The sequence below is a fragment of the Molossus molossus genome, unplaced genomic scaffold (genome assembly GCF_014108415.1).
Source record: "Molossus molossus isolate mMolMol1 unplaced genomic scaffold, mMolMol1.p scaffold_m16_p_6, whole genome shotgun sequence".
Taxonomy (NCBI): domain Eukaryota; kingdom Metazoa; phylum Chordata; class Mammalia; order Chiroptera; family Molossidae; genus Molossus; species Molossus molossus.
In genome coordinates this window covers 51,899,140-51,922,956 of record NW_023425399.1, presented here as the reverse complement: position 1 = coordinate 51,922,956, position 23,817 = coordinate 51,899,140, and the positions used below count along the sequence as shown (strand labels likewise).

The window sequence follows — 23,817 nt, the reverse complement described above, 5'->3', positions numbered from 1 at the left end:
ATAACTTTCTGAAGAAACCTCACCTGGGGCTGCTTTAGTGGAATCTGATGGCTCCCGAGACCCACATTGCCCTCAGCTGGGAGGTTTAGGGGTGTGCCCAGCTCATTAGATGTTCCAGATCTCCAGGTAAGTTGTGATGTGCGGCCAAGTGGGCAGCCTGGCCACAGGGAAGGGAGCATTTGCTACCTCCTTTGTCCCTGGAGGAGCCTGAGTTGCACAGGGTGTGTGACTCTTGTCAGGACCTGTAGATTAGAGCATGGCAGAGCTGGGGTTCTATACCCAAGGTTGTCCTTATTTAGATGTTCTCAGGCTGTAGCACCAGAAGCAGCCCCATATTTTATCACTGATAAAACTAAAGCAGTCTCCTAGTTAGAGTCTTTTTTTCTTTCCTTTCACCCCTCCATCTGACTGTAGAGGTTCCTCTGACCCCATCAAAAGAGGAAAGGTCTGTCTGCTGCCATAGGGGACCATTGCCATAGCAGAGTTACAGAGGAAGAGGCCATGTGGATTTTGGTGGCCAAGCCATCAGTGTATTCAGCTGGAGCCACCTCTGATGGGTGTCCATTTACCTATGCTCATTGGCCAGACCCAGATGACAGCTTCTGGTTGTCAGGGCAATAGAATGCCTTCTTTCATGAAGAGCTCATCCTTACTTCTCTCAGTCCCAGTGTCTCTGAGTCTGACACTTTTTTCATGGAAAATAATTTGGGAAATGGAAGATGATAAGATTAGGGAATCTGTCATTTCCTCTCACTTTTCTGACTCCTGGACCAACACAGATGAAACCCTAACAGGGCCAATACCCACATTCTGAGTGAGCCCTTTGGTGTATCCTACAACATATACAATGTTGGGGATGCCTGGCTCTCCGGGAGAGCTGGCGAAACCTGTGGACCTATGGGTGCCTCATCAAAATGAGCTGCCCAGATGTCTGACATTGTCAGTGAGAAGGATCTTCTGGAACAATATGTCACTTCTTGTGATCTTTCAGAACTTTCATTCCACTTGTAATTCACTCCATATCTGACTTCTTTTTTGAAATCCCACATTATTTGTATGATGTATATGCCCCATGATAAAGCACAGACTGTCACAGAGGCATGTCTGTACAACATATCACACATTTTTCTGTCTTCATGGTTTTTCTGTGTACCTGGGTCAGGGACCAGAATTTAGGGTGCATTAACTGCACCATGTACAGCATCTTTTAGGGAATTAAAGGACCTGAAAAATCTTGCATGGAGTCTCCTAGTTATATCTTAGAGCAATCTGTGTTCTGGCAAAGACTCAAAATGTTGATTTCTAAAGAGCTCCAACTTTGAGAATGGGGCATAACAGACCATTTATGGAAACCTGCAAGGGCCACCCCTCACCGCCATCACCAAGTTCCTCTTACAGAAAGTACCTGTAGAAGGTTGTGCATTGTTCTGGGTGGTGGAGGAAATCTGGGGTAAATACTAAGTGCCATCCAAAGTTCAAATGGGAGGGTGTGGAACAGACCCCATGGCACCCTAGGCAGAATATAAACAGAAATGTCCTTGTTTGTAGGCACCATCCCCTTCCTTGGCGATTCCACTCCAGTGAGTATAGAAATGGAGATAATGATGGAGCAGGTGAAAGAACATTACCAAGACCTCAAGATCCAGATGGAGACCAAGGTCAGGGGAAATGAAGGCAGCCGTGGGGAGATTTGGATGCTTCCTCTGCATGCCCGAAAGCTTCATTCAATATGCTAACAGTTCTGCATGCACATGTTTGCCCACGGATTCCCTGCTTTGTAGTAAGCCTGTTCAGGGGAGGAAAGTTTGTAGGGAAAGGGAAATAAAATTAACATTCAACCTCAAGCCTTCTTTGGAGGGAGTAAGGTGGGATATAAGAAATAATTAATTTGCTGGCTGGTATATTGAGCATCATCCCATGGACTGAGAGGTCCCAATTTGACTCCCAGTCAGGGCACATGCCCGGGCTGCAGGCTCGATCCGTATTAGGGGGTGTGCAGGAGACAGCCAATTGATGTTTCTTTCTCACATCGATGTTTCTCTCTCTCCCTTCTTTTCTCTCTAAAAAAATCAATGAAAATATTTTTTAAAAAAAGAAATAATAGTGGGAGGAAATGGAGTTATGTGTGTCTGGAGTGTCACAAGTGTATTGCTGAAGCCAGACCTCCTTGCTTGCTCTGCCAACAGGGAATCACAGCTCCTGGCTTTGTTCTAAACTAAAATAACCCTGGGACTTACACTTGATGGGGTTCTTTGTGGATTCATGTCCTGGCTAATTATGTATTCTCAGATGAATGTGTCTCCTGCTCTGTTATTAGATTGCAGTGGGTTTTGTTAAGGGACAGTGTCCATGGCTTATTATCAGGGGTCAGATGTCTGGGTCTGAATAGCAGTGAGGCAGGGCCACCTCTGTCTTGCAGTTATGCCCATTGGTTCCCTAGATGTATTAGCTGGTAGCTGCTATAGTAACCTTGCCCATGGTTGGAGCATATTCCTTCCCACCGGAGCCTCTAGGGAGTTCAGAGCTGCCCTGTCAACCTCATGAAGGAGGCTGTTCTCTCAGTGTAGTCACATCCTTAGCCCTCCTCATGCTTCCTGGCCAGGCACCTGGCCCAGCTGGCCTCCAGCTTCCCTTCCTCACCTGCTGGATATGCCTCATGAGGCTGATGGAAGGTTTGGGGGGGGAAAAGCCTGTGGCTACCTGGGCTCTTGGGGAGCCTTAGACATTGTTGGCATGCTGCCCCTGTACCTCATCAGGTCTAGGCTATCCACTCTGACTATGCCACTTGGTAGCCTCATATTTCTGTGTTATATTATTAGTAAGTCATTTGGGGGACCTCCTGATTGATGTTGCTCATATTTCTCTTCTCAGGTAACTTACTATGAAAGAGAAATTGAGATGATGAAAAAGGACTTTGCAAAGAAGAGAAAGGAAATTGAGAAGGCTTTCAAACTTGAGGTCAGTGTGCTGGAGGATCAGAAAGCCAACCTGGAGACACTCCGCATGAAATCTCAAGAGATCATCCAAGGCCTGCAAGACCAGCTCCAGAGTGCAACACATGGCCCTGAGCTAAAGAGGGTGGAGATGGAGCAGTGCTACACTCAGGCACTGTCTGGCCTGGCTCAGCGACTGGCCCAGGAGAAGGATCAACTGGAGGAGAAGCTGCACCAGAGGCATCAGCATGAGCTACAGCAGTTCAGGTCCAGCACCATGTCCTTTCAGGATTTATGTCTAGGATTTCTTGCCAAGAACCAAAATTTAAAACTGAATTATGCAAACTGCTCAGAATGAAAATACCTATTAACCAGGTGTTTTTTTTCTCAGAGGCCGATGGGTGAGCACTGAAAGAACAGGTCATTGTATAAGAATTTTTACTTTAAATTAAAAATATGTATTAACCAGAGCTTGGGCCATGAAACAATGTACTTTGTAGAATTTTAACTCAATGTTTTTTACCTTTTGCCTCAGACATGTCTAGTATAGCAAAGGGCAATATGTTCTTCATCATTTAATATCTTGCTCTAATTTTTTAGGACATGGTGTATCTAAAAGCCATAAAACAATGGGAAGAACCATTAATTTGCGTTAGTAAAGTTCTTGAAAAGGCTAAAATATATGAGCAAAGCAGAGAAAGGGTTTATTTGGAAAACTGGAAAGTGGTTTTTTGTGTCTTACAGTGTCATAGACTTAGAGTGAGTAACTAGTTATTGTAGGCTCAGTACTAGTCAGCCAGTCCCTCCCTGTCCCGTGTGGAGTCTTGGATCTGCCCCAGCTCAGGAGAGGGTAGTCATACCCCACACATGTTGTCCTAGAGTTGAGCGGATGGCTCACCGATGCCTGCCACAACCTGCCATCCTCATGGAGGGGTTCTGTGTGGGCCTATTTGGGTTCCAATGTTGTTGCAAAGTGGACATGGCCCTAATCAGCATACTGAATGCAGGATGTCAAATGAAGTTCACGCCCTCTGACTTGGGTGAGGTGGGCTCTCCCCATTTGTCATGAGGATTGGGGGCGGCCTAAGCACAGAGAGGTGCTAAGTGTAATCTGTGCCTATGCTTCTTTCCTCCCTCCACTCCAGATGACACTTGCAGGAACTGACTAACACTCTCCTAGAGATGATAAATCATTTTTAAGTCCTGTGCTTGCCCTGAGCTTTGTTATTTTCTCTGAAACCCAAGAGCTGTGTGATAAGGCAGCAGAGAAACAGGGCAGGGTGGTGCCCTCTTGCCCATCCCTAGCATCTCAAGACCTGCAGGCCTTTATTGGGAGGAACTCCTGCTATTCATGGTCCCTCTGAAGGCTGGCAGTAGAGCCTCATCTGGCTCAGGCCTTCATTAGGCAGAAGCAGAGAACACACCTGTCCCAGGCTTAGTGCCTCATGTAGCCCTCACCTTGGCTGCAATTCGATTCTCCCAGGGCTGCCAAGGCCTCAGAAAGCACAGCTGGGGTGTGCTCGACCCCAGAAAGGTGGCTTCTGCTACCACAGGGGAGTGGTTCTGGAGGACATAGTGCCTTCTGCTAATGGCACAGCTATCCTGAGCTAACCTGAAGCCTGGGGGCTGCTCTTGGGAGCAGAGGAAGATGCCTTGTCCACAGAGTTCCAGAGGGTGGGCTGGTGGGGAACTAAGAGGCAACAAAACTGAGAACCTGAGCAGGGAGCCAACCCCCGCAGGGAACCTGAAGCAGGCCTCCGAGGAGCAGGCCCAGTGCAATGAGAGCACCCTAGAGTGTGGGCTGCAGCACAGTGAGAAAAAGGCCAGGAGGAGCTCCTTGAGCCCCACCCCAAGCATAGCTAAAAGTCCTTGGACACTTGTTCCCAGGCCTCCTTGCTCCAGTAGGAGGTGCCTGTTCTGAAGGGCTGTTTACTGCCATCTAAGCATTGGTTCATGCTCCTGCCTCTTATGTGGGTGTTTCCAAACAATATGGGACCTTTTTGTAGTGGCCTGACTTCTAAATTTTCTTATCCGTAAAGAGAGTTGGTGCTGTACCTCAGAGAGGGCATAGAGCATGACACTAATGTATGAACATATGCTTACAATCACAGCTATTTCATAGCAGACCCCTCAGAAACAGGCTGGTCATGGGCCCAGCGTGAGCACCTTGGGGACTTGCTCCATGCATGAGTCCACAGTTGCATGCAGGGAACTCAGGTACAGAAGCAGCCCATCGCCTAGAGTCCCACTCTGCTGTCCCTTTGAAACTCTTCAGAATATCAAGTTATACCCTCTAACCTCTCTCACTAACTATACATATGCCTTTCCGCCTGACCAGCTCACAGGTGCTGATGGGGGTGGTTATAAGTGTGTGTGCAGACTTATGCTATTCAAATTCTCCACCCCAGCCCTTAGTGGTCTGCCACTCACCCAAGTCCTGGAAGGCTGCCCTTATTCTCTTTCTGCTTCTGATGTGTTGCATTCTCCATCCTGTTGGCCCCACAACTAGTCACAGTTCAATTCTCATCAGGGTCTTCACCTATTTAACTGTTTACTGGGCATCTTATATCTGCCAGCACAGTTAGGGATTGCAGTTGGGACTTTCATCCCATTGATAAGCACCAGGCTTCCTGCATGTCCCAGTATTAAAAAGAAATGCATTACCCTGGCTGGTTTGGCTCAATGGTTAGAGCATCGACCCTCAGACCAGAGTCGCAGGTTTGATTTAGGTCAAGTGCACGTACCTCAGTTGCGGTTCGTCCCAGCCTTGGTCAGGTTGCGTGGAAGGCAACCAGTCGATGTGTGTTTCTCACAGTATTTGGGAAGAATTTGAGAAGTATTGGTATTAATTTTTTTTTTAATATGTTTTTATTACCCTGGCCAGTTTGGCTCGGCAGTTGAGCGTCAGCCTGTGGACCAGAGAGACCCGGGTTCAGTTCCTGCTAGGGGCATGTACGACAAAAGAAAAAATAAATAAGTAAATAAATAAATATGTTTTTATTGTTTTTTTTTTAGAGAGAGAGAGAGAGCTAGAAACATCAACTCAGCCTCCTGCACACTCCGTACTGGGGATTAAGCCCCAAACCTGGGCATGTGCCCTGACTGGGAATCAAACCAGGACCTCTCAGTCTAGGGACAACACTCAATACACTAAGCCACACTGGCCGGGTTTGTATTAATTCTTTAAATGTTTGGTAAAATTCACCAGAGAATTCATCTGTTCCTGGGCTTTTCCTTGTAATGAGGTGTTTGATGATGATTAAATCTCCTTACCAGTTACAAGTCTGTTCAGATTTTATGTTTTTTCATGAGTCAGCTTTGGTAGTTTATGTATTTCTAGGCATTTGGACATTAAAATTTTTAAAGAATCAAGACCAGGTATTTTGGGTATTTAGGTGAGATTACTGTTTGCTCCTCAGTTTGTCACATAGGAGGCTGTTATTTCTTTTTGTATCTTATGCCTTCTTTAGAGGACCATTTTCTTTTTTTCTGATGTATAACCTCTGAAAGTTCTTTTAATGAGACTCACATGGAAGTAAATTCACCTTGTTTTTGTTTGTCTGAAAATGTCTCAAATATCTGTCTATTTTTGAAAGAGAGTATTCCTAGGAACACAAATCTAGGTTAACAGTTAAAGGACTCTCTGCTGTACATGTGCAGTATCTTCGAGATTCCTCTATTGGCATTAAATAGTTTATGTTGTGTCTAATTGCTATCCCTTTTTATGTATATTAGTTTCCAGTTGCTGCTATAACAAGTCACCACAAAATTAGAGTCTTAAAACAACACAATTTATTATTTTACAATTTCAGAGGTTAGAAGTCTAAAATGGGTAATGATTGAACTAAAATTAAGGTGCTGGCAGTGCTGCCTTCCTTTCTGATGGCTCTGGAGCAGAATCTGTTGTTTCTTACAGACTGCTCTCATTTTTTGGTTTCTGGCCCCCTTTCATCTGTAAAGTCAGCAATGACTGGCAGGGTCCTCCTTATATCACATCACCCTAACACCAGCTCTTATGCCTCTCTCATCCAAATTTCAGGACCTGTGATTATATTGAGCCCATCTGGATAATTCAGGATCCTCTCCCTGTCTAAAGTCAACTAATTAGCAACATTAATTCCTCTTTGCCAAGTAATAGAACATTCACAGGTCCTGGGAACTAGGACATGGACATCTTTTAGATTCCATTATTCTGCCTACCATACTAGGTAATCTGAGTTGTGTGCTCTGGCTGCTTTTAACATTTCTATATTTTATGGTTTTTCTTTAATGTGTTTAGGTGTATATTTTTAACTTTTTATTTTATACACAAAAAATTACACTTATGTGTACAATTAGAAGAATTGTCAACAAATTGAACACATTTGTGTTACCAGTGCCCAGAACAAGAAATAGAACTTCCCAAAGTCCCCCAGGGGCAACACTATCCTAACTTCTAATAGCATAGATTAATTTTGCCAATTTTTGTACTTTATGTAAATGAATCACTCAGTGTACTCGTTTGTGTCTGGCTGTCTTTGCTCAACATATGTTTGTGAGATTCATCCATGTTGTTGCTTATACTTATAATTCATGCATTTGCTTTGCTATGGAGTAGTCTGTTTGTTTTGTGAATTAACCACATGTATTCATCCACTTGTTGATGGGTATTTGAGTAGTTTCTAGTGTTTGGCTATCACAAATAGTACTGCTGACAAAGTTCTTGTACATGTCTTTTTGTGCATTTATGTTGGGATGTACCTAAGAATGGAATTGTTGGGCAATAGGGAATAGATGTGGTTTCCTTTTAACTCAGTGGTTCTCAACCTTCCTAATGCCATGACCCTTTAATACAGTTCCTCATGTTGTGGTGACTCCCAACCATAAAATTATTTTCATTGCTACTTCATAACTAATTTTACTACTGATATGAATCACCATCGGAAACGTGTTTTTTGATGGTCTTAGGCGACCCCTGTGAAAGGGTCGTTCGACCCCCAAAGGGGTTGCGACCCACAGCTTGAGAACCATTCTTTTAACTTATCTTACTTAGAATATTATGCCTATTAAATGTATAGATTTGTGTCTTATCAAAAACTCTCAGCCATTATTCTTGCCTCTCCTCTCACCCTCTTAAATTAAAAGTATGATGCTAGATCTTTTAAGTTTTCTTACATTTCTTAACCTCTTTTTTTGTATCTTCCATCCTGTTTTCTCTATCACATTCTGGGTACTTTTTTTCATATCTCTGTGTTTCAAGTTAGTAAGTCTTTCTTCATTGTGTCTAATCTGTCATTTAACCCATTCAGTGTTTATTTTAACATTGACTTTTTAAAATATCTATCTTTTACTTATATAAACATTCCATAATGTTTATCTTTAGTTTGTGTGTGATAATTCCAATATCCGAGGTTTCTGCGGGATCTAATTCTGTTGTTTTTGCTTCTGCTGACTCTTATAGGTGGCTTTTTTCCATGTATGTTGTAGTGATCTTTGATCGTGAGCTCATGTTTATGTGATGTTAATCTCTGGAAATCTTGGGAGCTGTATTAGAGGATGCTTTCTGCAGAAAGGATGTATATTGCTTTTGCCAACAATTCGGGACCTACTAATCTGGGACCATGTTAATCTCCTTCCAGGGTACTGGCTTACTGTAGGTGTCACTGTGCAGGTGTCCGTGCTGCTGACATAGACATTGGCCTTGGGGTAACCCCATCTTTGTGTTACTTAATGCTCACAGCTTTGGTTTCAGCTTCCAGGTTTTTATTTTGTTTGGGAGCCCTTGGTGGTATGCATTACCTTCAGTGAGAATAATCATACATTGTATGATCAGCTTAACACAGTCTCTAGTTTTTTGGTGAGTGTGTTGGGGATGGGGTGGGACAACCATCAGTTTATCTGATGTCCAGAAAGCTGAAAGTAGATGCCCTGTTTTCCAATCCCCTCCCCTTACCACACCCCTATACACATATGCCTGCCTTGAATCCATTTGTTTTCCATCCTGGAGCCAGAATGACAGTTTCAAAATATAGATCTGATTTGTTTTACTCCCCTGCTTGAAAACTTTTGCTGCTTTTAAAATTCCAGTGACTTCTATTTTTTATTCTTCTCTTTAGTGTCTCATGAGATAAAATGAAGTCATACTTATGCTATGAAAAATGAACTAATACTTGATATTATAGCGATGATACATAAAAGAAACATTAATGAGATCATGTGGCTTTGAGTATTTTTAGTCTGAAAACATTATAAGCTAATGCTAGATAGAGACCTACTGGGGATAATAAATGTCAGCCAGACCAACATGTATTACAAATAAATTCTCCGGCCCTGGCCTGTGTGGCTCAGTTGGTTGAGTGTCATCCCATGCACCAAGAGGTCACTAGTTTGATTTCTGGCCAGGGCACATGTCCAGGCTGTGGGCTTGATCTCTAGTAGGAGGCATACAGGAGGCAGCTGATCAATGTTTCTCTCATCGATGTTTCTCTCTCCCTCTCCATCTCTCTCTCTCTATGTATAATCAGTAAAAACATTTAAAAAAACATAACCTAAGGTGAGGATTTAAAAAAAAAATGTATCTTGCCCAGCCAGTGTGGCTCAGAGGATTGAGCATCATCCCATGGATGAGAGGTCCCAGTTTGATTCCAGGTCAGTATGCATGCCTGGGTTGCAGTCTCAGTCCCTGGTGGGGGGCGTACAGGGGGCGGCCGATCAATGTTTCTCTCTCACATTGATGTTTCTCTCTCTCTCTCCCTTCCTCTTTCTCCAAAAAAAAAATCAATACAAACATATTACAAAAAAAGAATAAATTCTCTGGGCAGCAAGTATGGGCTTTAGCTGCTTCGTTTGTGATATTTATTGGTAAATTGCTCATCTGCCATACATCAATAATGTTACCTAAGCAGAGACTCTAAGAGTCATCAGAAAGCAAAGGTGGCTTCAGGCACAGTTGGTTCATGTAGTAGCTGTTCATACTTGCTTTTTTTCCCCCTGGAAGAATCTACCTGATGTCAGATTTCTCTCCATATATTGATGTGGGCATCTTCCTAGGCTTCTCCTCCCAGTGCTGTGGCCTCAGAGTGTAGGATAGGGGTTGGGGTACTCTATATCTAAAGAGGAAAATGTGCCTATGTGTTTCGGTCTTCTTATTCCTTGTTTCTTAGCTCCATGCTGGAGTTCACTGGTGGAAGGATGAATATGTTCTGCAATAACCTGAGGACTCACACCCAACATTATGCATTGGTACTAACCACAGACACGCACATTTCAGTTAGAGATTATACGATGCAGGAACAGATCAACTATAAACACAAAGTAAATGGGACCAAGGTACTGTATACATTAGTGAGTTGTTGAATATGTAACTATTTTGGAAGCTAAGAAAGCTTTGTTTTCTGTAGCTTCTTTGGGGAGATGCATACTGATGCATACTGTGTTGTAATTGGATAGAGAGAAAGGAAAAGGAAAAGTGCTCTGTGCCATCGTCTAGCAAAGAGGAAATGTAAACTGCAGGATTACCATGACTTCTGACTTCAAGACCAGACTCATGTAGGCTGCATATGATAACTAGTGCCTTAGTTTCCACTCTTCTTTCTCCTTTCTATTTTTAATGCAGAATTGAGTTGAATAGTCTTTCTGAAGAAAACATGGTGTTGAAAAATGAGCTGGAGAGGATTCAGCAAGAGCTCGAATCTAAAGAAAGGACAAATGATGCACAGAGGTGAGGGCTCTGACTCATTGGTTTCACTCAGAACTTACAGCCTAATGACACATTTTACTCTTTGTAGAGTGAGCTTAGAAGGTATTGTTGCAGAAAATGGGACGTGTTCACAGAGCAGTCCGCATTCCAGAAAACCCTAAGTGGGGGAGCCATGCTGACCTCTGACCAGCCTGAACATGCATGAAAGGGCTCAGACTTCCTTCCAAATGTTAGCAACCACCTTCATTTCTGAGTGCTTGGTCTCAGAAATTTGAGGTAGAAAGTACGTGCATTCTGCAGCACAGTCATCACCACAGTGAGCAGCTCCAGCACAAGCCCACTTATCTCTGAAGTCAATATACACATGCCTCTCAACCCTACAGAAATTCTCCACATTATGCTAAAGGGTGGAGGAGGCAGCAAGTATTTTCTCAGGGGTAAGTGGTGCTCCTGAGACCTTTCTGAGCAAGTAAAATATGTTTATTTGTATCCTGATAATGGTTTCAGCTGTGCTTTTCTCCGATATTCATTTCTGGCCTATCGATTTTAGTAAGTCATAGTTGGGAAGGGGCAGGGGTTGGGGGGTGGGATGGTGAAGAGGTGCAAAGACCTGAGCACTGAGGCAGGAGACACTGTTGGGGGTGAGGAGAACCCAGAAAACCTGTTGGTGGACTTCTGCTTTCACAGCCCTATCTTATCCAAGGACTGTTGGTGGACCATTTTGTAACTCTGAAATTGAAGATAAACTCAGCTCTAAAAGGCTGAGAATGAGGTGCTGATTTGATAAAATTGCCATGATGATTAATTAAAAGATGGAGTCCAGAACAGGTAGTCAAACAAGTGATTGCGATCACATTATAGCAGTTCTAAAATCTAAAAGTTTTTTTTTGCTCTATAAACCATTTTTTCCCCTAAATATGCTGCCAGCACCCCTTTGACAACAGCCTTTAATGGCTGTAAGGCTGTTTTGCTCTTCATGCTGCTGGTGGTGAATAGTCACATGTTGTGCTAAAGACACATTAATGGGTATAAATCAGGAATATTATAGAGGGTTTTTGTTCTATAATACTGGCAGTGTCCTCTGGTTCTGAGGATTGGGATCTGGATTGGATCAGCAGCAGCAGCAGCAGTAACAATAATGTAGAATAGTAACCAAGTGTTGACTGTAGGGTACCAAGAGCAGGTGTGAGAGTGTTATGTGGCCACAGATTCAGGTGCTACGGTTACAATGGGCAATGACTAGGAAAAAAGAAGCTGGCTAGTCAAAGTGATAGTGTTAATTTTGCTTCTTCTACAGGAAGGAAATTGAGATTTTAAAGAGAGACAAGGAAAAAGCCTGCTCTGAAATGGAAGAGCTCAACAAACAGGTCAAGTATTGATACCTGGCATGAAGCTAATTCTACCCTACTTTTTTTTTTTTAATCATTTTAAACTAACCAAAAGGAAATAGAGAACTTTTTTGACAGATTTGAGAGTGAGTTGCTGACCCATCGACCCCCTCATCGTCAAAAATCAGGAAATGAATGTGGTATGGAATCCCTGACTTAGTCTCCTACATGTTCAGTTTTGCCAGCTGTCGCACTGGTTCCGAATCACATTTGGCAGTTAGTATCTTTCAGTCAGTCTGTCCTTGGTTTTTAGGGCCTTTGTACTTTTGAAGATAATAAGCAGTTATTTTGTACAAAGTTTTTCAGTTTAATTTGTTTGATGTTTCCTTGTGATTAGAGTTAGACAATGCATCCTTGGCAGGAATAAAACAAAAATGATACTGTGTTCTTCTCATTTCATTCTATCAAGGGTACAATGATTTGTCTCATTACTAGTGGTTCTTGGTTAGGTAGTGTTGGCCAGACTGCTCCAAAGTAAAGTTACTTTTTCCTGTGTAATTAATGAGTATTTTATGGGTGGATACTTTGATATTATATAAATATTCTGTACTTCTTTAAACTGTCACCCACTTTATCATTTGTTTCTTGGTGGAGTCAATATTACTATGGTGGTGTCCAATTGGTGACTAATTCCACCATTCCTTTTGTATTTATTAATTGGTATTCCAGTGTGAAGAAGAGCTTTTTCTCCTCTCCATTTATTTATTTATTTACATCATTATATTTCTATCATGGGTTCTTGTTTCATTCAGTGGGTTATAATATGTTACCATCAGTTGCTGGTGGCTTGTAGACAGCTATCATCTCATGTCCTCACATGATCTTCCCTGGTTCATGTCTGTGTCCTAATCCCTTCTTATTAGGACACCATCATATTGGATTAGGGCCTACTCATATGACCTCATTTTACCCTAATCTCCTTTGTTTTAAAGATCCTGTCTCTAAATATAGTATAGTTACATTCTGAGGTACTGTGGGTTGAGGCTTCAACATAGGAATTTTGGGAGGATACAGATCAGTGTATTACAAATATCATAACCAAACTATTGACATTGATACAATCCTTGGATCTTATTCAGATTTCACCAGTTTTACATGTGTAGTTGTGTGTGTTTAGTAGGGTTAGGGGGAGTGTATTAAGTTCTACACAATGTTATCCCCTGTGTAGGTTCATGTATCCACCACCACAGTCAAGATACTGAACAGTTTCAACTCCACAAGGACCCTTCATGTTTTTCTTTTATAACCATACCTACCTTCTTCTTGCCCACATACCCCAGCCCCTAACTCCTGACAGCCCCTAATTTTTTTCTTCACTTCTAAAATTATGTGATTTCAAAATGTTATATAAAAAGAATCATACAGAATATAACCTCTGGGACTGACTTTTCTCACATATCTTAATCCTGGAGATTCATCCAAGTAGCATAGTTAGCTTCTTTTTATTGCTGAATAGTATTCTAATGTATTGATGTCCCACAGTTTGTTTCAACACTCACTTTTTATTTTATTTTATTTTTATTGTTTATTTTTTTATCCTCACCTGAGGACATTTTTCCATTTTTTGTTCAGGTAGAGTGGGAGGGAGAGAGAGGAACAGAGAGCGAGAGAGAAACATCGATGTGAAAGGAACACATCGAGTGGCTGCCACCCGCACAACCAACCAGGGCCGGGGACAAACTGCAACCGAGGTACGTGCCGTTAGCGGGAACCGAACCCGGGTCTCTCTGTACCGCAGGCCGACGCTCTAACCGCTGAGCCAAACCGGCCAGGGCTGAACACTCACTTTTTAAAAGATAGCTGAGCTGATTTCAGTTTTGGGCTATCACAAATAATGCTGTTATGAACATTTCTATGCAGGTTTTTGTATGAACGTAAGTTTTTATTTCACTTGGATAAGTGCCCAAGAGTGCAGTTGCTGAGCTATGTGTGGTAGTTACATGTTAAGTTTTATGAGAAACTGCCAAACTATTATCCAGAGTGGCTGTAACAGTTTATGTTTCCATTAGCAATGTATTTTTGATCCAGTTTCTCCATATCTTGCCAGCATTTGGTGGTGTTCCTATTTTATTTTGGCCACTCTGATGGGTGTGTACTGAGACAGAAAGGCTAGAGGGGCTGGAGCTGGGTGTCCTCTTCTCCTGAATTGGTTCCACTCTGGTAAAGTCATTTAATTTGAGAGTACTCTGAGTTTCTTCAAAGTGGTCACTGTATTAGTCTGCTCAGATTGCCATAACAAAATACCATAGATTGTGCAACTTAACAACAGAGATTTATTGTCTCACAGTTCTGGAGGCTAGAAGTCCAAGATCAGAGTGCTGGCTGATTTGGTTCCTGGTGAGAGCTTTCTTCTTGGCTTGCAGATATCTGCCTTCTCACTGTGTCTGCACATAGCCTTTCTTCAGTGTGTGCACATAGAGGGAGAGAGACTGTGTTTATTTCTCTTTTTTCTTATAAGGTCCCAATCCTATCCGATTAGGACCCATCCTTTGAGCTCATTTAACCTTCATTGTCTTTTAAGAGCACTATCTCCAAACATAACATTGGGGGTTAGGTCTTCAGCATATGAATTTATGTATTTAATTTTGGTTTCTGCATCTTTACTGTTAGGACATAGCTTCCCAATGGATTTTCATCTGTTGATCTTGCATCCTGCCACCTTGCAGAGCACACTTATTAGCTCTAGGAGTATGGTTGTTACCTTCAGCTTCTTAAATTCCTTCTCCATCCATGAGATAAGTCCCCATAGTTTTTTTTCTCCTGGCCTTCCTCTTCCCTTGCATGGCTGATGAGAGGTTTCCATGGAGACCACCTCAGGCCACTCGTGGGTGGGTGGCTTGTCTTGGTTCCCAGGTTTGGGTGTTAGTTTTTATGAGTGTGTGGTAGCTTTGCTTGTACCTTCTCCATCAGGAGGATAATTCAGGGATTGATTTAAGATGAAAACTGCAGACTCTGCATTTGCCTAAGGACCAGCTTTTTGTATGAATGGCCTATCTGGGGATTTACTAGTCCCAGACAGCTGCCTGACCCTATTTCAGCTTATCTCTAGGATAAATTTTTAAATGGGTTATAGATATCCACTTTTTTCTTCCCTCGGCTTTTTGTTATGAAAAACTGTAAACACAAAGAAAAGTTGAGATGATATACACTAATCAGCCACATACCACAACCTTAATTTAACAGTTTGTTAACTGTCGTATGTGTTTTAGTTATTTGTTTATATTTGTCGTTGTACTTCTGTCTGTATGTGGTTGTGTTTTATGAGCCATTTGAGAGTAAGTTATAGATATAATAATACTATGCTCCTAAATATTTCAGCAGGTATCTCCTAGAAATGAATGCATCTTCTACCTAACCACAGTACTGTCATCATACTTAAGAAACTTAATTATAATTACTTATTAACCAATATTCAGATCATATCCACATTTCTCCAATTATTCAGAAATGTTTTATATAAAGTAAACTTTTTAGAACTAGGATCTAGTTGAGGTTGACACACTACATTGGACTTTAAATGCTATTTGAGATTTACTGGCATAAAACAGCCTCTTTATTGTGCTGTGGACCCTGGGGGTCAGGAATTCAGAGAGGGCACAGAGCAGTCAGCCTGTCTCTGCTCTGTGATATTGGAACCTTGGCTGGAAAGACTGGACAGCTGGGGTAACCGAGTGCCTGGGGCTGGAGTCATCTGGGAGCTCCTTTCCTTGGGGCTGGGCTCCTGGAGGGAGTTTCATGGTGGTGGTGGGTAGGGAGCATCAGAGAGCAAGTGTTTCAGGAGGACCAAGTGGGAGCTACAAGGTTTCTGACCCCACCTTGGAAATTATTCCATATCACTACCACCAAGACCCCACAGAGCTGCAGGGAGGGACATAGGCTCATCTTGGTGGACAAGTGTTTATGTCACACTGCAAAGGGGATGTGGGATGGGAGAAGCTGTTGAGGATGTCTTTGCAAAAATTTGGTTGGCCATGATGTGCCTTTAGTCTTTTTAATCTAGAACACCTGTTTCTCCCCCATGACGCTAACATTTTGAAGAGAACTGGCTGTTGCCTTGTAGGCCATCTTATATATTGTGGATCTGTCCAGCTGTTTTCTTTCTTTTTTCAAATGTTTTTATTTTATTTTTTAGAGAGACAGGAAAGGAGAAAGAGATAGCAACATGGATGTGAGAGAAACATTGATCAGCTGCCTCCTGCACGCCCCCTACTGGGTATCAAGCCTGTAACCCAGGCATGTGCCCTCCATGGGAATTGAACCAAGATCTCTCAGTCCATGGGACTATGCTCAATCCACTGAGCCATACCAGCCAGGCTTGTCCAGATGTTTTCTGATAGTATTGTTCTATCTGGTTCTCTGTCCCTTGTTTTTCTTATAAACTACAAAATATACATGTGCTCATGAGATGGCTGCTAACATTTCATTTTGCCTTCTGCAATAAAACCCAGATGAATGGAAGTTAGAATTAAAGAGGTGATCAACACAAATACCAAGAGGCAGTAGGCCTCCCAAATTCCCAATGTGGTGCTCTGAGGCAGACACAGTGGCACCTGAGCAGTGTTCTGGCCAGCACACATTGCCAGAATCTAATCACAAGGGGGCATCAAACAAATCCCAAATGAGGAATTGTTTAATGGGGGATAAAGGGAGGGGCTGTGTTTGTCAAAAATGTCAGTGTCATACAAGACAAAGGCTGTGGAAGCATTCCAAATTCAAGGAAGCTAAATGACTTGACAGATGAAGGAATTACCTGATCCTGGAATAGGGGGGGTGCTCCAAAAAATAATACTTAGGCCAGATGACAAAACTGGAATGTGTGTGGTACAACAAGATTTATGTCCTAGATGCAGGACTGTGTGGTAGTCTTATGAGAATGCTCTCCCCGTTTTGGAAATGTAGTGTAGGGCTGTAGCTCAGAAAACCATCTTATGTATGTGTGTACATAAAGAATTAATCACGAAGCAAATGAGGAAAAGGCTGTCAGCCAATGAACTTGGGTAAAGGGTGCATGGATGTTCTCTGTACTAGACTTGCAACTGTTCTGTAAGTTTGGAAATATTTTCAAAGAAAGACTTGAAATATTAATGATAAATAAAAGAAGATCAGCTAGTGTGTATACACCAGGACTTGAAGGAAGGTTCCATTTCTAGCTGTTAATGGGATCAAGGTATTTTTCAGAGGACAGGATGTATGTATGTCAATATTGCAAAACAATTTTAGAGGGATCCAAGATGATGGCAGAGAAGATGGAAGTTACACTTTCCTCCTCCCAGGACCAAACTTGAATTACAACTAAATTATAGAAAAAACTTAAATAACCAACTGAAGACTAACTTAACAGAAGTCTTATAATCAAGGATTTACAGATATTGAGAATAGTGTGAAGGACAAAGTCACCCACATGCAGTGCTTGAGCATCTGGAGGGATATGTCAGCTGCAAGATACCCTGTGCGAAGTGGGAGGTCTCAACCCCATGAAGGGCTCCCCAGCCTGGAGCACTAAAGCCAGGAAGAGGAGCCCGTAACATGTGGCTATGAAAATCAATGGGAATTCTGTCCACCTGGGAGAGAGAGGAATTTTCTAGAAATCCAGGCACTTTCTTAAAGGGCCAGTGCACAATATATTGTTTGTAGCCACTCACCCTGGGTTTCAACAAAGGGAGGGCAACTCTGAGTGGACTGGAGTTGTGCCAAGAGAGACTGGATTGTGTGGCTCTGGGGAGAAAGCTGAAGAAACAGCCCCTGTGCTGAGTCCCTCTCTTTCACAGCCCATAGATGCCATCTTTCCTGGGTTGAGCACTCACCTATATATAGCATTAGCCTGGGGGAATGCAGTAGCCCCACCCTCCAGACTCCCGGTCACCCTGCCCTGCCAAGTTCACGCCCTCTGTAGGAGTTAGCTATCTGGCCCTGTGGTATAGACCTTTTTGGAGGGCTCTTGAGAAGGTCCAGGAAGACTTGGGATGTCAGAGATTAAGTTGTGTGGCTCTGGGGCAGGGGCTATTTTCCCCCTTCTCTTGATGAGCCTGACCAGGGCTGCCTCCTCACAACAGATCACTAGCCCCAGCCTCTGAACTCCTGATGGCTGTACCTTGCAGAGTGCACCCCCTGTGACTAGCCTGAGCCCATGGTGCAGACATTCTAGGAAGGCTCTTGAGGAGGTCCAGGCAGAATTGGGCAGGCTGAATTGTGTGGCTGTAGGGTGGGGCCATTTTTCCCTCACAAGCCCAACTGGTGTCATCATTCCTGCTCAAAGCCCTTTCTTCACACTACCAATCTTGGTCTGTTTGGGGCTGATGAACTGTTGGCTTCAGCCTGATGATTCCCTGAAACCCCACCCCACCAAAAATGTCTGCAGGCACCCAGTCTTCTGGTCTGCAGATGGCCTTGATATACCCTGGAACTTTCGCTGAGTGGCCTCAGACCCAGCACTGGGGATGAGTTTGAATCTGTACCATTCTGCTGAATACTACTAGCCCTTGCTGGGTGACTCACTGAGAACCTACTGCACACAACTCACATACCGCCAAAGGCTTATTCAGTACTGAGTCTAAGAGATAGCTGGCAGTCGTAGGCGAATTTTGGGGTGCCTTGGGCCTTTTGCTGATCTGACTTCAGGTTTGATGCTGGTGGAAACCAGCCTTAGTATGCAGCATGGCTCCTCCCATGCATAAGCAAACCCAGCAGAGGGAGCCACAAACTGTAAATCACTTTGTACTATCTAACAAGCAGGTCACAGGGCCTGTCACAGGTAGCTCCTGACATTGACCTGCACTGAAATTCCCTTAAGAGGTCCCAGAAGCAACATATCTGGTGGTGGACTTCACACTACATCAGACCATGACTCAATTAGCTTCACAAGTGACACACCCAAAGGGGGGTCTCAGTAGGCACCAGACCCTTCTGGGTGGATTTTCTTTGTGAGATCAGCCCCTGCACAGTAGCTTGTGTGCTGTGGTGGGAGTTGATTCTCTTAGTCAGCCAGCTTGAGGGTCAACCCCACCCACAGATGGGCCAATGGAAATCAAGACTCAAGTAAACAGGAGGGCTCATATACCCACATAAGGGATATTCCTGTAGCACTTAGCTCAGGTGATCAGGGAAACTGTGCCACTAAGCTCCACAAGACACCTACTACACAAGGCCAATATGCCAAGACTGGCAGACATAGCAGAACTGCCTAATACAAAGAAACAAATACAGTGAGGCAGCTAAAAATGGGGAGACAAGGATTCATGCTCCAAATGAAAGAACTTGAGAAATTCCCAGATAAAGAACTAAGTGAAATGGAGTCAAACAACCCAGGTACAGAATTCAAACCAATGGTTATAAAGATGCTCAAGGAACTTAGTGAGAACTTCAACATACAGATAACAAGCATATAAAAGGACATAGAACCCATAAATAAAGAACAAGTCAGAAATGAAGAATACACTAGAAGGAATCAACGGCAGATTACATGAAACAGAGTATCGAATAAATGATCTACACGGCAGGGTGGCAGAAAACACCCCATCAAAAAGGAAAAAGAAAAAAGCAATTTAAAAAAATTAGGATACCTTAAGAGACCTCTGGGCCAACCTCAAGGGTAACAACATCTGCATCATGGAGATACCAGAAGAAGAAGAGAGAAGGCAGGGGATTGAGAACCTATTTGAAAAAATAATGACTGAAAACTTTCTTAACCTGATGAAGGAAAAATACACAAATCCATGAGGTGCAAAGAGTACCCAGGCAAGATGAACCTGAAGAGGCTTATACCAAGACATAATTAAAATGCCAAAGGTTAAAAACAGAGAATCTTAAAAGCAGCAAAAGAAGGACAGTTAGTGACCTACAAGGGAGCACCCATAAGACTGTCAGATGATTTCTCAACAAAAACTTAGGCCAGAAGGGACTGGCACAAAATATTCAAAGTGATGAAAAGCAAGGACCTACAACTAAGACTACCCAACAATGCTACCATTTAAAATTAAAGAAGAAATAAAAAAACTTCCCTGTGGAAAAAACAAACTAAAGGAGTTTGTTGCTACCAACCTAGTATTATAAGAAATGTTCAAGGGATTTCTTTAACAAGAATTAAAAAAAAAAAAAAAAAAAACAGTAAAGAGGGATATAGTTATAAAAATGAAATGGTGATAAATACATACGTGTCAATAGTTACTTTAGGAGAATTCCAAAATGGCGGAAGAGTGAATGGAAGCTACACAGACCATCTCTCAGGACCAAACTGGAATTACAACTAAATCACAGACAAATCAATGGGAAAAAAGCAACAGAAAATCAGCTTGCAAGGATCATATAACCAGGAACACAGACTCGATCCTGGTAGGATTGCAGAGGTGCAAGAAAGGGACTGGGAGACCACAGACAGCAGTGGCCTTAGCTGTGAGCAGTGCCCTGGGGATAAACCCTTGGGATAGACCTGCGTTTGGTTTCCGCTAAGGGCATGTATCTCTGTTGCAGTTTGTCCCCAGCCCTGGTCAGAGTCGTGAGGGTGGCAACCAGTCAATGTGTCTCTCTCACATTGATGTTTCTCTCTCTCTTCCTCCTTCTCTTCCTCCCACTCTATATCTCAAGATAAAATGAAAAAAAAAAATGTTCTCGAGTGAGGATTAAAAAAAGGAAAACCAACGAAATGGAAATGAAGAATGACATAGGGGAAATAAAGAACACATTGGAAGGAATAACCAGCAGAGTAGAGGAAGCTGAGGACTGCATCAGTGAATTAAAAGACAGGGTAGAAAAAAATTAACCAATCAGAAAACCAAAAGAAAAAAAACAATTAAAAACAGGAAGACAGTTTAAGAGAACAATGGGACAATTGAAAACATAACAGCATTCGCATTATAGGGGTCCCAAAAGAAGAAGAAAAGGAGTAAGGGTTAGAGAATATATTTGAAGAAATCATGACAGAAAACTTCCCTAAATTGGTGAAGGAAAAATGCATTCAAGTTCAAAAAGCACAGAGTGCACCAAGTAAGAAGAACCCAAACAGGCCCACAAGACAAATAATAATTAAAATGCCAGAAATTAAAGACAATGAGAGAATTCTAAAGGCAACAAAAAATAACAACAAGTTACCTGTAAAGAAACACCCATAGGGCTATCGGCTGACTTCTCAAAAGAAACATTACAGTCCAGAAGAGAATGACATGAAATATCAAGGTAATGAAAAACAAGGATCTGAATCCAAGACTACTCTATCTAGCAAGGCTATCATTTAAAATGGAAGAAGAAATAAAGAGCTTCCCAGACAAAATAAGGCTAAAGGAATATATTAGAACCAAACCAGCACTGCAAATAATGTTAACAACAAAAAAAAACAAAACAAAAAACAAACAAACAAAAAAAACTAATTAGCATAAAAAATAGCTAGAAAAATATAACCACAATTTTAAAAATGGCATAAATAGGTACATATCAATAACTTTAAATGGATTAAATGCGTGGATCAAAAGACACAGCAGTAGTTGATTGGATAAAAAAGCATGACTCATAAATAGTTGTTTAAAAGAAACCTACCTCAAAACAAAACACTCACATAGGTTGAAAGTGAAGGGATGTAAAAAAAAAATCTTCCAAGTAAATGATAAGGAATAAAAGCAGGGGTGGCAATACTCATATCTGATAAAATAGATTTCAAAATGAAGACCATAACCAGAGACAAAGAAGGCTACTGCATAATATTGAAAGGATCTATCCAACAGGAAGATATAACCTTGATAAACATATATGTGCCCAATAGAGGAGCACCAAAATATATTAAAAATCTTCCGGAGGATTTCAAAGGAGAAATCGACACCAATACAATCATAGCAGGGGACTTCAACACCCCAATGACACCACTGGATAGATCCTCAAGACAAAAAAATTAACAAAGAAACAGACTCTACATGAAGCATTAGACCAACTGGATTTAATAGATATCTACAGAAAATTACACCCCCAAAACTACAGAATTCACATTCTTCTCAAGTGCACATGGGACATACTCAAAGATAGACCAAATGATAGCACACAGACTAAATCTCTACAAGTTCAAGAAGATTGAAATTATATCAAGCATCTTCTCAGGTCACAATGGCATGAAACTAGAAATCAATTTCAACACAAATATGCACACATTTGAACACATGGAAGCTAAAGAGCATGTTATTAAACAATGAATGGGTTACCGAGGAGATCAAGGAAGAAATTAAAAACTTCCTGGGAACCAATGGAAATGAACACACAACTACACAAAATCTATGGCATGCAGCAAAAGCAGTTCTGAGAGAAAAATTCATAACACTGCAGGCCTACCTCAAGATACAAGAAAAATTTCTAATTGACTGCCTCACCTTACAACTTAAAGAATTAAAGAGCAAACAAAAAAAAACCCCAGAGCAAGTAGAAGGAAGGAAATAGTAAAGATCAGAGCAGAAATAAATGACATAGAAACCAAAAAAACAATTCAAAGGATCAATAAAACAAAGAGCTGGTGTTTTGAAAAGATAAACAAGATTGATGGACCCCCAGCTAGACTCACCAAGAAACAAAGAGAGAGAACCAAATACACAAATTCAGAAATGAAAGAAGAGAAGTAACAACTAATAACACAGAAATACAAAAGATCATTAACAGCTACTAAGAACAATTATATGGCAACAAATTCAACAATCTAAGCGAAATGGACAAATTTCTAGAAACACACAGTCTACCAAAACTGGATCGGGAAGAGATAGAAAACTTGAACAGACCAATAACAACTAAGGAAATTGAAGATGTAATCAAGACTTTCCCAGCAAACAAAAGCCCAGGCTCAGATGGCTTCACAGGGGAGTTTTACCAAACATTCAAAAAAGAACTAATACCCATTCTCCTCAAACTATTTTAAAAAGTTCAAGACGAAAGAAGCCTTCCAAACTCGTTTTATGAGGCCAGGATAATTCTAATTCCAAAACCAGAAAAAGACACTACCAAAAAAGAAAACTACAGGCCAATATCCCTGATGAACATATTCACCAAAATCCTGAACAAAATACTACCAAATCGGATCTAGCAATACATCAAAAAAATTATTCCCCATGATCAAGTGGGATTCATCCCAGGGATGCAAGGCTGGTACAATATTCGCAAATCAATAAATGTGATACACCACATAAACAAAATGAAAAATAAAAACCACATGATCTTATCAATAGATGCTGACAAAGCATTTGACAAAATCCAGCATCCATTTCTGATAAAAATGCTCAGCAATGTGGGAATAGAGGGATCATATCTTGACATAATAAAGGCCATATGTGAAAGGCTTACAGCCAACATCATACTCAATGGGCAGAAACTAAAAACATTTCCCTTAAGAACAGGAACAAGAAAGGGATGCCCACTTTTACCACTCTTATTTAACATAGTACTGGAAGTCTTAGCCACAGCAGTCAGACATGAAGAAAAAATAACGGAGATCCAAATTGAAAAAGAGGAAGTGAAACTGTCATTATTTTTAGATGAGTTGATATTATACATAGAAAACCTTAGAGACTCCATAAAAAATCTACTATACTTAATAAATGAATTTGGCAAAGTAACAGGATATAAAATTAACATCATGAAATCAACGGCATTCTTATACACCAATGATCAACTCAGAGAAAGAGAAACTGAAAAAACAATCCCATTTACCATTGTGGAAAAAAATTAAGATACCTAGGAATAAACTTAACCAAAGAAGTAAAGGACCTATTTGCAGAAAACTACAGGACATAGAAAAAAGAAATAGAGGAGATATAAAAAAGTGGAGGCACATACATTGTTTATGGATTGGATGAATTAA

At 41.6% G+C, this 23,817-nt stretch overlaps 1 protein-coding gene across 6 annotated transcripts in view; it reads left to right on the top strand.

Annotated features, from left to right (window-relative positions):
- The window catches only part of NINL (ninein like), a 205,085-nt gene that overhangs the window by 163,970 nt on the left and 17,298 nt on the right, over window positions 1–23,817 (top strand). For all 6 annotated transcript variants that reach the window (XM_036244012.1, XM_036244011.1, XM_036244009.1 and 3 more), the window contains 4 exons: window positions 1,549–1,658; window positions 2,872–3,200; window positions 10,528–10,632; window positions 11,909–11,978. In XM_036244012.1, the coding sequence (XP_036099905.1) occupies window positions 1,549–1,658; window positions 2,872–3,200; window positions 10,528–10,632; window positions 11,909–11,978 (614 nt within the window). The remainder of the gene's footprint in view (window positions 1–1,548; window positions 1,659–2,871; window positions 3,201–10,527; window positions 10,633–11,908; window positions 11,979–23,817) is intronic.